At 41.4% G+C, this 16,160-nt stretch overlaps 1 protein-coding gene across 1 annotated transcript in view; it reads right to left on the reverse strand.

Annotated features, from left to right (window-relative positions):
- Positions 1–3,091: 3,091 nt before the first annotated feature.
- cpped1 (calcineurin-like phosphoesterase domain containing 1) overlaps positions 3,092–16,160 on the reverse strand; it is a 43,719-nt gene continuing 30,650 nt past the window's right edge. The window contains exon 6 of the mRNA XM_030077724.1: positions 3,092–9,316. Coding sequence (XP_029933584.1) covers positions 9,090–9,316 — 227 coding nt within the window. The 3' untranslated portion in view covers positions 3,092–9,089. The remainder of the gene's footprint in view (positions 9,317–16,160) is intronic.

The following is a 16,160-nucleotide window of genomic DNA, read 5'->3' on the forward strand; positions in this document are numbered from 1 at the left end:
GAGGGCAGGGCACAGGGATGGATGGGCCTGTCGCTGGCTCTCTGGCGCCCAGATGGCCCTCTCTGTCAGCGGGCATGCTGCCAGCAGGGGCGGCACCCTGACGTCAGGCCATGATTGGATATGCCAACTTTCATTTACTTCCCCCAGCACCTGTGGACTTCATGGAGAAATGAAGGGGTCTGGTTCCGGAGCCTGGGGTGTGTGTGCGTGCATGTGTGTGTGTGTGTGTGTGTGTGTGTGTGTGTGAGATTGCAAATTTTCATCCTTATGATGAGCTGTTAGAGTTGTACACCTTCAAAGTGAGGACATGAAATGAAGTGAGCTAATTTTGCCAGTCCCCATCTCTAGGACATATATCTATCTATATAGATATAGAGATATAACAATAGATACACAGATATATAGATTATAAGACAGGCATGGTGATTCATGACTTTCACTAATGAATTGATTATAAGTTCTGCCTATTCAACATTATTGATCTGCTAGAACAAATAAACAGAATCAACCACTCTGACTTCAGTCCTCAATCTGTAGGCCTGTGAATTGAATCATTCACTTTTCAACTTTTTTGTCAATAAAATGTATTTTTTTTTTTCAGAATAAAAAGATAGCACACATTTATTTAATGCATATAAAATTTTTGCTAGAAGTACATCTATCAATCAATCTAACTGCTGACTTGAATTGTTGTTTACCAACTTCAGTCGTTCCAGGAAAAAACAGCTCTCCAATTGACTTGCCAACTCGTAAGCTGTGATTCAAATTGATTCGACCAAAATTCATACCCTTACCTTTCACTCCTCAGTAGGCCACATTTCCCGTATGACTGGATACAATCCTAAGTTGGTTGAATAATGAATTTGTTGAAATGTAATTATTCCTCTGTTTGTTGAGGAGATGACACTGGGAGCAGAGCAAGCGTGACCGGACATTCGGTTCAGCTAAACCCTTCTACTTAAGCTGATAATCATATCACAGAATTAGCAGGAATTATGCTAAAACTACACAAATCCGTTTACAAAGCAATTCTCCATTTGGGTATAATTTTTTTGATAAAGCTCTTTATTTGGTGTCATTGTTTACCACACAAATCTCCCAATTTACGGGAGTCCTTCTGGACTTGGGCGTGGAGAAATTCAAGTGAACAAAAACAAAAGTGGATTCAAGTCCTCAGGCGTTATAGAAGAGAAAATGTGTGTCAAGAAATTACTTTCTCTATTCCAATCATGGCAGCTCGAGCTTGTGGACCATGTAATTTAGCTGTCATAACTTTCTAGTTTGGAAACTGTCATTTCACTCGACCTTGGATGAGTGCTACTTCACAGTGGTTGCAGCTTTTAGTACCGGTTGCTTCACCTGCAGTATGCCATGCAAGTTTCCACAGATAGCAGCTTATATTTAACTGAAAGCATCTATGTGACGGCCGCATCCAACTTGCCAGGGTGGATTCATAGCCTAATGGGCCTTCAGATTCCATTAGGAATCAAAATGCTGAGGCGAAAATGAAATAAGCTCCTCTTTGTGCCTCTGGTGATGTTCCAGGCTCACTTCGGAGACGTAACTTCCCCCTCATGCTATCAGGCTCTACATGGGTTTCTCATGTGCTCTCAAAAAACCGGCGACCTTTCATTTGAGTCCCCCACATTTCAAGTGTGTACTTGTACAGGAAAAGCACAGGGGAGAAACAGCCGCGCTCCATAATGGTAGGCACACACACAGAGCAGAGAAAGACACATTTGGACATACACTGCAAAAATATCTTCATTTTATCAAGTCTTATATTCAGTGTTTAACATCTTTTTCTATGAAAAAAGTGAAAGATTCTGCCAGTGGGATGAAATAATATCACTTGTTTCCAATGATAACAAACATGCTTCCAGTATATTCATGAAGCAAGTGATGCTTTCTTTGTCCTCATTGGCTGACCTGCCTCATTTCAACATATTTACACTTAAAAATTCCTGAAACAAGTGAATCTGCATTGGAAACAAGTTGGGCTATCTCATCCCACTGGCAGACTTTTTCCACTATTTTGAAGGAAAGCAAAATGTTAACACTGAATGATACTAAATCACTTGTTAGGATGGAGATTTTTTTTGCAGTGTATGTCCACATATGTCTGTCATCGCTCTGTATGTATGTGTGTGTGTGTGGTATGTGTATGTGCACACATATACAGCAGACAGGATCAATAAACAGGACCTGGCTTTCATCTGTCACAGCGGAGTGAATCCCCTGAAACGGAGCACAGACTGCAACGGATTCCACCAATGTCCCTTCCCTTTGGAAAACTGCCATTTTGCGAGGGCAACACTTTCCAAGCGTTTGCTGCAAATATTGCCAGGGCTCGCAATTTCAACTTCACTTTTATTGCAAAAAAAGAAAGAAAAAAAAAAGAAAAGAAAAAGCCCTTGCGTTTTCCCAAAGAAATGACATAGGCTGCAATTTTACAAATGATTGCAATTTTGCAGCAGTAAAGGAAGGGACTAACCCTCACTTTCTATTCAGGATAGGTCCAAGTGTGTAAGTGTGTTGCTGTGTGTGTGAGTGTGTGTGTTTGGTTAGAAAGACTGTCCTGTAAGCAGAAAGTTCCAGATTCAATCTCTTCTGTTGTGTCCATTAACAGAAATGTGTCCTTGAGCGGGCAACCCTGTCAGCTCACACATTGTGAATTCCTCTGGATTACAGTCACCTAATCCCTAAATTTTAATTGTAGCTGTGAAAATGAGAGAAAAATGTGAGTATAATGTGGAGTGGGCAACTATTGGATTAATTTAAGCTGCACTAGGCAAGATTTATATGTAAAAATACCACCGTCTTATCGGCCTAAGTCACAAAGAGGGTCTGAAATAGAGAGGAGTGTCCCATCTCCCCTAATTCGGAGCCTTGCTGTGTGTTTACTGATGTCATGTTATGTGATTTCTGAGTATTGAAGTTCAAATAGTTTTCAAAGCGTTATGTCATGCTGCTATTTGGAGTCTAGGGCAGCTTTAAATGCACTGAGAAGAGTGAACGGATCCAAACTCACTTCACCACCGATAAAAATAAAATAAAATAAAATAAAAAAAAAACACCCCTGCAGTCATCATTAGATAAAATCAACATTTATTATAAAAATACAACCAATCATGTCACAGTCAAGGTATTCAGTATGGTCATCAGAATTCAAGACAGGAACAAGTCGGAGCATGTGATGTTCCCCAATGCATGGAGCAAATATGCTCCCAAAACAAAACGAAAAAAACAAATCACACACACAAAAAGATGAAAAAGGACATGAAGGAGCTCGGCGACCATGAGGATATAAAAATAGATAAGGACATAAGGTTCCTTCTCAGACAGGAAATGAAGGAGATGGACTGAGTCGTCTTTCACACATCACAGTCATTATCCATTCCACTCAGACGCCCCCTCCTCCCGCCATCACATGCCGACTTTTTGGAAGAGACAGAATCCGTCAGTGTGAAATGAGGTCAGCGATTGAGCTGCTGATGGAAAATCACCTACAGTACCCAGCAGACCACAGGCACACGCACACTCGCAAACACACTCGCTCGGACACTCACAAGCTCTCTCTGACACACACGCATACACACAGATGTGTTGCTAAAGGGTTGCCATGACAACTTTGTGATCCCAGTCGGTCAGGGCGAGTGTGCGTGTGTGTGTCGAGGGTGTAATTGAGTACAGTCATTTAAGGCTCACAGACAAAGTCATTTTGTCACCAAAATGTCCATTTTAGAAGGCATTTCAGTACTGTGAGCCCCCAAATAAGCCTGTGGCTACAAGGCTGCTTAACACTCTGGTATGAGGGAGCATCCAAGTTACTCTCTCTCTCACACACACACACACACACACACACACACACAAACCACTTCATCAAGAATCACACAACCATCATTGTGTGCCATGAACCTGTCATCGGTCGGTGTAATGCCGCAGTCACACTTATTTTCAAATGCATTAACATTGCGTCAAATTATGTGCAGATTTTTCACAAAAATCCTCTTCTCAAATATTTTGAGATTAAGCTGATTTGCCATGGCGTGCGGCTGTAGTCTAGGGCTGACCTGAACATTTCAAAGCTTTGTTCGTCACCATGGTAATCGACCACAAATTGGAACGGGCTGGTTTTTATAACACAAAAATACACAGCCACCAGAAAATGCAGGCAAAAGAATTAATGTGGGTAATCAACAGACTTAGAGTTCCCCCCAAAAATAACCGAAGCACACAAAAAGACTTATTACCTGTTGATTAATCAAATAAATTCTTCTTTTACTTGCATTTACTGAGGGATCCATCATCGTTTTAATTTTTTTGCTCCTGAGTGCCATTGTGAGATTTTCCCATGCTGTGTTTTCGTTAAATACAAAAATACCCCAGCTCTCACAAATGTTACCAGCTGAATCATGCGCCCAAGACGCACTCTAACAGGTCACAGGGTTACTGTTAGCAACGGCTACAAGGTCTAGGGTCCGAAATGATTTTAGAATTCGTGAAGATGACCTGCAAAAAGCCTGAGTGCTAGATATGCCAAAGGAAACTGGACCCACTCGCTTCAAATATTCGAGGCCCAAAGGGTCTCCTAGACAACCATAGCTGCAACATATATTTTCAGCTCTGGCTCAGTCACTGAATGTTTGCATCATGAAAACATCCCAGATCCCACTGAGTAAAACAACATTCGGTTTGATCCACACATTCATATATTAGTAGGAAGAAATCCGATGCACGCAACACTCGAGCAACAGCGCAATGCATCTGGAATGGAGCGATGCAGGACTGATGGATTCCCTCGGATTGTATATGAATCAGCTTCTGATGGACTGCAACACATTCGGTGATATAGGTGATCAAATGCAAAGGAAGGTGGCACATAATGGACACTGGAAGACGAGGATGGGTTCTGCTACACTGCCCTACAAAGGAAACAGGTAGTCACATCGGCTTCAGTCAAAAAATGAAATCTCTGTTTTGAAATGTCTGTTTCCTTACTGTTCCTATGGATTAGGAACCGCTTCGGTGAACAAATCAACACTTTCTCAAAGATCTGGTCTCAGATCTTTTGGCTGGACGGAAAAAACGCAGCTGGCCGATGCTTTCTGCCTTGTGCCTTTGAAGGGCAGTGTGGCGTTCTCCCTTGCTGATGGTTTCTAAGGGGGCGTCGACAAACCAGATCCCAGTATGTGGCTCCGCATCTCAGACCAGTCAAACGAGGTACCAGGTTATACATAAAACACACATACACAAAACATGATGATGTGGTTAGCTTGCATAGGATGGCCAACACGGCATTCAACTGTAGCTACAGCGTATGTATAAATAGCTGTGATAGTTGGATATTTTAGGATCATTAAAGGAAAGATCCACTCTCGGATACTCTCACACTGTTGTACATCATCAATCTGTGATGCTCAAGGTACTACAGGAGGGTTTTGATTTGCTTTTTTGTCATGCCAACCTTCTCTCAACCTGCTTTGCTGGGATGGAGCGGTTATTTTAAACCCTGATAAAACATCTGCTGGCTAGTTTCATCCTCTCGAATTTTAATTATCATAATTACTGTGGATAAGCGTGTTTTCTAGAGAAAAAAAAAAAAAAAATTGCAGTACATCCGGCCAGCCAAAGTTAGCGTCAATTAGTCAAGTCTCCTTCATGCTACCATTTCATTGCTCTTATATGAACATATGGGCATTTTATTTGTGTACATGTGGTGTTCTTTAGGGCCTGAACTGGGGAGTGTGTGGGAACAGTGTGTTTCTAGTTACCGTTTTCTCTCATCTGCCATGTGAGAGACTGCAGACCTCTCATGGCCAAGGTGCTAATTATCCATGATGCATTTAATATGCTTGTTTGGGCTGTGTTATCATTTTAATGCAAATATATACAGCTGATAATTTAAGTTATGATTGTCAGTACAAAATATGGTGGCATGATTTCAATGTCATTATTCATTAACATTTAAGCACATTTTAAAAGTAAGACGTAAAGTAAGGATGGTGGTACATTTTGTTGTAAGTTTGATTCTGAATTTTCATATCATCCTATCTCCACTGACTTCCCTACTTCCACTTGTTGGTGTTTCCTACATTTCCCTGAATGCTTTTCAACACCCCCCAGGGAGCATGTTCCCTTTAGCTGTGGGGTACACCGATAGCCGAAAAGATCAATAGCTATGTTAAAAGAAAAAGCAGCAGTTGTGTCCTTTCATCAAAATGCAAAACGTCTTATCTCGTCTGTCCCGACACCAAAACCTGACATTTACTATTGATGTTTTAGATAGATTAATTTCTCCTGGTATTAAATGCTAGTGTAGCTGTGCTGGAAATACCTCAAAGTGACTTCACGTCATCTGTGGCTCGCCTGTTATCCACACGAATAACAAAAATACAGTCCCAAATAACAAACTGAGCCGGAGACGCAAATGATACCTGCAATTTTATGGCAGTGTAAAGTGTTTTAGGGTGGATTTTTCCTTTAAAGATGCCAGGGTTTGGATACAATTTAAGTTACACTGACAACATCTGACTACACCACAGCGTATTGTCTTGAACTTTAACATTTATACAGCACAGACAGATAGAGTGGGTGTTACAACATGTAATGCTACTCATGATATAGGAGGGCTGTGCGGAAGGGTAGTGCTTCTCCACAAAAGAACCACTGATTTTTTCTATAAACACAAAAAAGATAATATTCATTCAGCTCTCCTTGTGCGCCCTTTAAGGGCAGAGTGCAGAGAAAACATCCATTCTGTGGTGAACACCGAGAGATGCTCCTAGAAAAACATTCATTAGAGAGAAAACATAAATTCAAATTAGTAGCGTTTTTTTTTTTTTTTTTTTATATATCATTGCTCAGATAATATATGATTCACCCAAGTTTATACTGTGTTGTTGGCATGTGGATTCAAGGCTTTGGGCTTGAAACCACTTGTAAAAGGTATGTGCCTGAAATTAAATATTAAAATGAATTCATTTCCCCTTTAAGGTGTGCACAAATGCCGCGTTCACATCATATAGGGTTAGGCTTAGAGTTAAGTACCATCTTCTGACTTGCAAATAGTGCTCACGTCAACATCCAGCTGGTAATTACATCTAGGAATCTCTTATGTTTCTGAAAGCTCTGACATATCCGCCTAGGGGGTAAATACTGTGGAAATATCTGGAAAATGGCATCCTCATGTTGTTTGCACCACACCATTAAAGGTGAAAAAAATCCCAATTCAATGCGTATTTACTCCTGCTTTTTTAAATCTACAAACCAAGGCCACCCATTATAAATTGTTGTTGTTAAATTAACAGTTTAATATGGTTAACCTTTCTATAGACTGTGAGTCTTGCTCAGCTTTCTGACTGATGTAAACATGAAATTGTAGTGATGGGAATCGTTCTTACCTCTACCTTTCTTCCGATATGACATGAATGCGGCCAAAAGTTTTTGGGAGACTGGGCCATTGGTCAGCCTAAGCATCAGGGATGGGAATACAGACACCAAAATGATCCATGTGCTCCTGGTGTTTCAACAAGTATACTGAGTGATAGCAGGTGACCATTATCATCTAAAAAGTAAGAAAATATGAGCAGCCCGAAGGCTACAGGAATCTTAAATATCTGGCAGTTTTATGCAGATTGGTGACATTTACATGAAGTATGATACAAAAATAATGTGTTTTGAATTGCCAAGACTATTTTCCCTGCCAAATGGTTTCTCTTACAGTGAGATTTGGCATGTGACTTGTTTTGCTGACATCAGAGGTTAATGTGGTGGGTGACAGGAGACAGTATACAACTAATAATCACCCTAATAGCCAGAATTGCTGGTGACTGAGGCTACATGTGTGCTGTCGGCTGCACATAGGCTTAAAAAAATTCTTTTGTGCCTTAGCGATCACTTTGAATTACAGTACATATTTTTTAGAGGTTATTTTTGCCTTTATTAAGAAGAGCAAGAGAGGAAAGACTGTGATGACATGAGGCAAAGATCCTGGCCTGGATTCATCCCACGATGCCACAGTTACATGACAAGGGTCTGCAATCACTGAGCCACCGAGACACACCTATAGTATGTCCATTTTTACGTCTGATTTTGTATTTTGACTGTTTCATCTGAATGCTACCACACTGCATAGAGATAACAGAACACAAACATCTGCTAGGCTATTTTACACTACAAGGTGGTAAGCTCTTTTCAAATTAAAAACAATTTGAAATAATGGATTAAAAAAAAAAATCATATGGCTAATGTTTATATGTGGTCAAGTCTTCCCTAAGGACTGGGGCAAAAAACATTCTCAAAAACAAGAATGTTTATATTGCCTAAGGGTTTCTCCAGCGCAAGGATCAATGCACTGCTTAAGGCTGGCCAGAAACCCCCACATTTGCAGCATTCACTTAACCACATCAATATACACAGGATTTCAAGTGGCTGCCTGAATACTCATGTTAGCTGGCTGTGTAAGCTACATTAATCAATTTATTAACAATAATAGAGGCAAAACTGCAACAATGCTATGCTACATCATTAAAATCAGCACAAAACATGCAAAAAACATCACCACATCAAGCTACTCAAACATGGAAGTTATATGTCTTATTGCTGAAATAGCTCATAATCCCAATCTGTCTCTATGTCCTTTGCCTGATCATGGTGAATTATTTGTTATTTTGATTGTGCTGCTGCTTGCAGCCTAATGCCTACTGGTAAAACGTATCCATCTTCTTGCCATATGCTTCCTCAGTGGGATAGTATGAGCGCATGCCACCTTGTTCTCTCCACTTCTCCCTTTCTATCTCGGTGATATTGTTTTTTTTCCTCCACAGTAAATTTGTATGACACAGCAGATGTATCCCATGAGACCATATAAAAATAACATTTCTTTGATCGTGGATGCAAATTATCTACTGGAGACACATGGATGATTTTGGCTTTGATCACGTAACAAGTTGACCAACAGGCCCTTCTCCCAAAAACTATATTCCTTTAATTAAAGGGTGTCAAACACTGTGAAATCAAAACAAAGCAATTCTCAAAATAAATTTAAGCTTGTTGGGCACATGCCCAGATTATCCCTCCTTCGGCCCTCAGGCCTGCAGGAGCTTCCTGAGGTCCTCGTCCATGCCCCGCGCACTCAGATCCTCCAGGCTGTGGTAGCGATGGATGACATCATTGGCGGTCACAACCACCACCCTGACACCATGGGTATCTTCACCAAGCTGGCAGCCAATGGCAGAGCTCACAACCATGTCCAGGCCACCATGGCAACCTCCGGCGTTTCGGTGGTAGTGGCCAGAAAAGACCGCCTTCACACCTATGGTGAGAGACAGATAAAGATGAAGGAGTTTTGGGGGCGGGCAGAAAATTGCTGGGCTGTAATTGCCTGACTCTGGCTATTTTGAGACAGGCAACTCAAATCCCAGCTTTTCAGCATCTCTGATTTGAGCCAGATAGATCTTTTGCAGTCTGAACCGCAAAAAGACACCCGAAAATCAGTTCTTTTTTCCAATCAAATTTCAAACCACATTTGTATGTTGTTTCAAATGTTATTCAAATCGCACTCCTGACACATGACTCAGTTTGAGGTCCACCTCCCTCATCGTATAGGGGTTCCAACAGTGACAGGTACCACTTCCCTCATCATCAATGTTGACGTTTGCAGCAACAAATTTTCACTGATATGGTTGGACTTTGCATGTATACAAATAATAATCTGTGGTGACATCTCTATTTTGTAGCTTTGAGACCGTTGACTATGTGAGCAAATGGTAGCACAGTTGAACAACAAATCAAATCTGGTCACTTTCAACTTGAGGTTTGAACTGTCAAGTCTAAAAGTTGGAACTGAAAATCAAATCAGATTTGCCCTTCATCATGAACAAAGCCTTTGTCTTTGTGTACTTAAAGTTTCATCAGCTAAAACTATGCAGTTCTCATTGTCAAAGCCCCCTTAAAATACTTCATTCTTCATCTATCTAAAAATAAAGGCGCAGTAAGACAGACTTATGCTGACTGACAGCCCAAAATGACCAAAACATATAGGCAGATGTCTCAAAGGATTGTTAATCAGTACTGATGACTCAATGGTTACTCCACCGAGAGATTTCTCGCTTTGAGCAACTCACCTTACAGGCCGTACTTGGTTTTGGAACAGAAATTCCCTGCTCTGTTTCTTGGTTGCCGATATAGGTTGATAAAAGTCATAGGTTACTTAATGCCCCTTTCATACTGCAGGCAATTCTTTCTTGGATGTTACACAATAGCACCAAATTAGCATAAAGCAACACAAAACTCTGTACCTTCCATGGGCTTAAAAGAAAATGAAACTTGATTTTTCACAACAATGCCTTGTGGGGATGGAGCCAAAGTGCAGCAGTAGTTCAGCAAACACGCAATAAAAAGTGGGACACAGCACTGACGCAAGAATTTGGGAATATTCGGGGGTGGAAACTTTGAGTGGGAATTTAAAAACAGTTATTTGCACAGGCTGTATTTGCTATGTCATAAGCAGGCAGAAACATAAACCTTTTTGCTCATCAGTGAAGACAAGAGAAATGACGAGAGCTGGAGAGAGCACAGATGAAAGTAAGACAATAATGCGGGAGAAGAAGAAAGGGAGAAGGGGAGACCCTTCCAGTTGTACAATATTCTGAAAACTTAGGGAACTTAAACGAGGGGGGTGGGATTTTTGATTTGTTTTCAGTTACAAATGTTATATCATTAGTGGAATGGCTGGGGCATGACTTGCCCTGCGGCAGTGATGCAGCATCACTCCAGTGTAATGACTACACAATTTAACTGGTAGGACAATCAAGCCTCACTTTGAATGAGAGGAGCAAAATGAGTTATTGCACTCTGTGGTTGTTAGTATTTGTGTCACTATTCATGTGAGAGCCAGATTCTGTCTTTGACTTCATTGCCAAATCAGGGTGTTTTGGCTTAATTTAGGGTTAGGATTTGGGTATGGGGTTAAAGTTCTGGGAATATTTAGAGGTTGATACTTTCCATGGGGATATATGTCAATTAACAGAAATAAAGGGTAATTTGTAGGATTGTGTGCCCAGGCTGTATTTATCATGTCATCTGCAGTAAGACACATGAGGTTAGGGTTAGATTCAGCTTAGGTTTGAGTCTAGTGAGGGTTAATCCACGTAGCTTGAGTTTAAGATTTACATTAGAAGTCAGAGATTGTACATATTCAAATGTAGGTGTATGTGTGGGTATGCTCATGCATGTATGCATGCATGCATATAGGTAAGGGAACATTAACATGAGTTCACTGCAGGCTTTAGTAGAGGAAATGAGCTGCTCCGTTTTCTTACGGCAAATGTTTCCATGGAGGGAAGTCTGCAGGCTCGCTGCCTCGTCTCCAGAGAGACACCCAGCCAAAAAATAATGAAAACTGGCAACAAAAGGGGCTAAATTGCTGTCTGTGCATGAGAAAGACATCGGTCTCTCCTAGAGATCTGCACAACAAAGGCAGGGAAGATCCCTCCAAAAAGCTGAATGTATCCAGCGGTATTACTACTTCGATGTCAGCACCGTGAAATTGTCCTGAATCATCATGTCCACCACTCTGCATAATCACAAAGCACCAGAATACAAATGCGACCTAAATTTATATTAATAGTCACAGCGATGTGAGGACAGCGCCTGTACATGCTGGACCATTGAATAATTAATCCACCTCAGATGAAAATTGATGATTACGGCCTATATTTGTATACGCTTGGGCTAAATTCATTTGCAATCAAAACCTGGGCTCTGCAGGAAGAGCAGTGCTGCGTGAAGCCCACCCTCCTGTGACTTGTGGGTGGTCCTGCAGCTAAATCATTACAGGCTCTACCACCATCTTCATTAATGTGTGAGTCTTTGTGTGTGTGTTTGTGCTGTGTGTGAGTGGCCACCTGGCTAGGAATAAAAACCTTTCATATAACCTTGCCACTGCTCTAGGTGAATGAGCAGACTGGCCAGGTTCAACACTGTCTACGTGTTGCACTGTATGTGGCTGTCCTTGCCATAATTTCTAGCTGAGGGGCCGACTGGCCGCTTTACAAATGCCCCGTGTGCCTCCAGGCCAAATCATGCATTTATTATTAGTGAGGGTATGACTGTGTATGTGTGTGTGTGTCTGTGTGTGTGTGGGTGGGTGTGTACGTGTTGGATTCAGTGGTACAGTCCTGACAGACACCTAAGTCTTTTTTTGTCTAACCTACGAGGAATTACACAGCTCATCCACAATTATTCAGACCCTGTGAATGAAAACAAAGCAATGCAAAAACATAAGTGTGAACCAGGGAAAATGTTAGATGGGATCACTTGATGACTCAGTGACGCCACTCATGGGGAATGTTGGATATGTTACAGCTGCGACATGAGGGCTGCAACTTCTTCGCCACTTCAGAGAGGGGAGATCGGGGGAGGAGGCGCTAAGATAGCGATAGTAAAGTAAGAAGTGAGAGACAGAAATTAAGTCTGTACTAATCACCAAGAGTGAATGATGATGTGAACCAGCAGGGAAAAAAAACAAACATTAAGTCTTTCTGAAACCATGACGGTTCTCTGAACCCCCTTTGAAGACCCCTCAAGATGCCATGATTAATCAGGCTGCTAAATAAAGTGTGTGTGTGCGTTTGTGTGTGTGTGTGTGTGTGTGTGTGTGTGTGTGTGTGTGTGCGCGCATGTCTATGTTCAATCACCACATCTCAGATGATCCACATGTCACACATGCAATTCTCGCCATTAAAACCATGCTGCAGTAGTGATCCTGCCCTATATGCAACAAATTGAGTTGCACCATATGTTACTTGCTCAAATGACCTTGTATGTCGAATTAAGAAGTAAAAGACATCAGGACTTGCTTTAAAGTGATTTTGAAACAGCTTAGAGTCATTATTAGGCAAAACAAAGTAGATTTAGCAGTAGTAGAATCAATGCTAAATATCTTTAATATTTTTAATCAATATATTTAAATAATAACAAATGTTATCTTCTGTCAAGCAATCAACACAAAAATGCTTGAACAGTATGTTTTTTGGCATTTCTGCTTTATTTTATAGTAACAGTAGAGAGAGACAGGAAGGGCAGGTGGGAGAGAGAGGGGATGACATGCAGCAAACGGCCAGAGGTCAATGAATCCTGGACGCTGCGATCAGGACTCAGCCTTAACTAGAGGTACACACTCTTACCTGATCAGCCACCAGGTTGTCCTGCTTGAACAGTACTTAAATATCAGTAATTGTGAAGCTAGACATAAGCTTCAATATGAGTGGTGATTTCTGGTTAGTGAATTTGGGTAGTCCAATTTTTCTATCTTATTATCAAATGACTAATGCCCCAAGAGGAGGAGCCCAGGTATCATGGGGTCTTACTGAGGAGTGAGGGCAATATGGAGCGGGAGACTGACAGATGGATTGGGGAAGCAGCCATAGTTATGTGTACTGAAGAATGAAGGCAAAGCTCTCAGTTTTCTGGTCAATCAACAATCCAACCCTCACATATGGCCACAAGCTGTGGTTAGTGACTGAAAGAACTGGGGATACAAGTGGCTGAAATGAGCTTCCTTCACAGAATGGCTTTGCTCACCCTTAGGGATAGGGAGAGAAGCTCCGGGAACTCCGGGAGGCATCTAATCAGGATGCCTCTTGGACATGTCCCTGTGGAGGAAGCGACCCCGGGGCAGAACTAGAGAATGCTGAGGGAATTTAATATCCCTGCTGGCCTGGGAGTGCCTTTGGATCCCCAGGAGGAGCTGGCAGATATGGTTGGAGAAAAGGACGTTTGGGCTGCCTCCTCAGTGTGCACACCACTACAATGGTCCTGGATAAGTGGTGTACAATTGATGGGTTTCGGTTGGGGTAAATGTTAGCGATGGAGTTAACGTCAGAAATAGGATCAGATTTGTTGCGCCCCTGCACATACCACGTGTTAAGGCTAAGTCCAGTGGCCTGTGTTCAATTCCAGCCCGAGCCACTTGCAGCATTTCATCTCTCCTCTTGCCCCTGCCTTTCCTGTCTCTCTCTCCTATCACTATCAAAATAAAACAAAATGCCAAAAAAGAGAAAAGAAAAAAGAACTAGGTTTGGTTTAGATTAGGTTAAAAAAATGGCGTTAGGGTTAGGACTGGGATTAAGTTTGGTCTTATTGTTATGTTTGGGGTTGATGGGGTCAGAATTAGGGTTATATAGTCCGTGGTGATTCATCAAATAGGCAAATGACACGTTATTGAGCATCAACTTACTGGCATCTGATAGCTGAGTATCAACACTGGATGATGCAAAAACTGACAACAGGAACTATACATTTCATAATGCTGGGTATCAAGCTCCAACAAGGCAGTCTTTATTTTTCTTCTTCTTGTTTAATTGACTAAAGACACTGTGAATGTTACAGAACTGTACTTGGCTAACCTGTGTAATGTTTAGCCAGTTCAAGGTCTTAAATACAACTGAGAGCTGAACTGGCCTGAACCGAGAGACAATGTGAGTGTCGTGGAAATGAATTGGTTCATCCCGCTGGCTCTTATCAGGAGAAAACGATTTGAGGGAAACAATTTAGCAATGGCTCTGTGATAACACACAGGCCTGAATTCATTTAAGTGCGTCCCTTTTCAGAGCGGCGCCATTACGCAGGTTTTAAAAGTTGAACCACTCCAAGTGGCCCGCTCTCATCTAAAAACTTTCTCTGAGCATAAAGAGCGCCTCTCTGGGAAAAAAAAAAAAAAAATCCAGATTTTCAATCTCCAAAAGATTGTCTGTATGAATAAAAGATAAACAATTGAAAAAAAAAAAAAGAATACAGACGATGAGAAAGCTGTCGCCATTGCAATGCAGTCAGAAGATTAAGCTGACCTATGAAATTGTCTGACAGAAAAAAGGAGGCAGGCAGGCATCCCTTCAAAGGAATGGGCAGGGGCTGATATGAGATTGCATGCATAGAAATGAAAATTATATGAAATAAACTAAACTAAAATAAAAACTAAAAACAAAATAAAAAGTACTAAAAAAATACCTCAACTTTGTTTCAAACATGAGTTGGAGAAACTCCCGTCTGTAGTATATAAACACAGGCAGTGCTGCTTCATCAACAAAAAGTAGAAGTTTAGACGAAGTCACTAGTGACAAGTGAGAGTTCTGCTGGGATCAGTAATCAATAACACTGATTAGTGGCCACACTCACCGTCATTAGCATTATTAATCAGCAGCACCACTCATTATGGAGCGAGCTAACAGTAGCAGGCAACGACAGACACTCTGGGAAGCGAGGTAGGGCTTTCTGAGACAGCTGTGGCCCATGGGAACTTAAATACTGTCAGAGGCACTTAAAGAAGACATGAGGGCTTTTGATCCCAAAACATCCATTTTTGGAAAATGCTTGTATACTCATCAGTAAAGACTTTTTTCTCAAAAACTATAAAATAAGCAAAAGGTGTCAAGACTATTTATAACTTCAATAGTAACCAATGATGTGCTTTACCTTCACGCCAACAATCATTTTGCAGGAACAGATGCATAAATGTTTCGCATGTTGGATATCTCACTATGGAATGAAGTTTTATTATCCCTCAGAGTTCTAATCCTCTCCTAGTTACTTCAGCAATTAGTTCCCCGGAACAAAACTCAGTGGGCTTTGATTTTTATCTAGCCTTTATTTTTTTTTATTTACCAGTGAAAAGCAGAATGTGCTTGCATGCTCTTTTCCAGCACTACCATGCTCTGGTGTTGACCAGCCATGTTGCTGTCTTTGAGTCCATTTCTTCTCCTCTTGAACATTTGCTGTGCTACCACTGCTTCCCTTACTATTCAAAAGAAGTGCGCCCTCATCTCATTCCTGGAAATTCACAGTGGAGGACTCCATGAAGCGAGCAAGTGCAACAACTAAGGCAAGTGGTGGCACTGAGCCAAAAAGCTGAAAACCCTCCAAAGGAGAAACATAAGGCAGAATGAGACTGGTAACTTCCAAGACCTACACACAGCTCCCTTTAGCGGTTGATTTAGCTTAGTTATTAGCCTGCAGGCACAGAGTTTAGAAAAGTTTGTCCTAGGCAGGCCTCCATACTGCTAGAATGTGTATTTCTGGAGGAGGGAGAGACAAGGAGGCGGGGAGAGGGGAGTGGCTTTGCAAATGGATAATATATATAAACTTGTTGCTGCTCTTGA

Source organism: Myripristis murdjan, chromosome 19 (genome assembly GCF_902150065.1).
Source record: "Myripristis murdjan chromosome 19, fMyrMur1.1, whole genome shotgun sequence".
Classification (NCBI taxonomy): domain Eukaryota; kingdom Metazoa; phylum Chordata; class Actinopteri; order Holocentriformes; family Holocentridae; genus Myripristis; species Myripristis murdjan.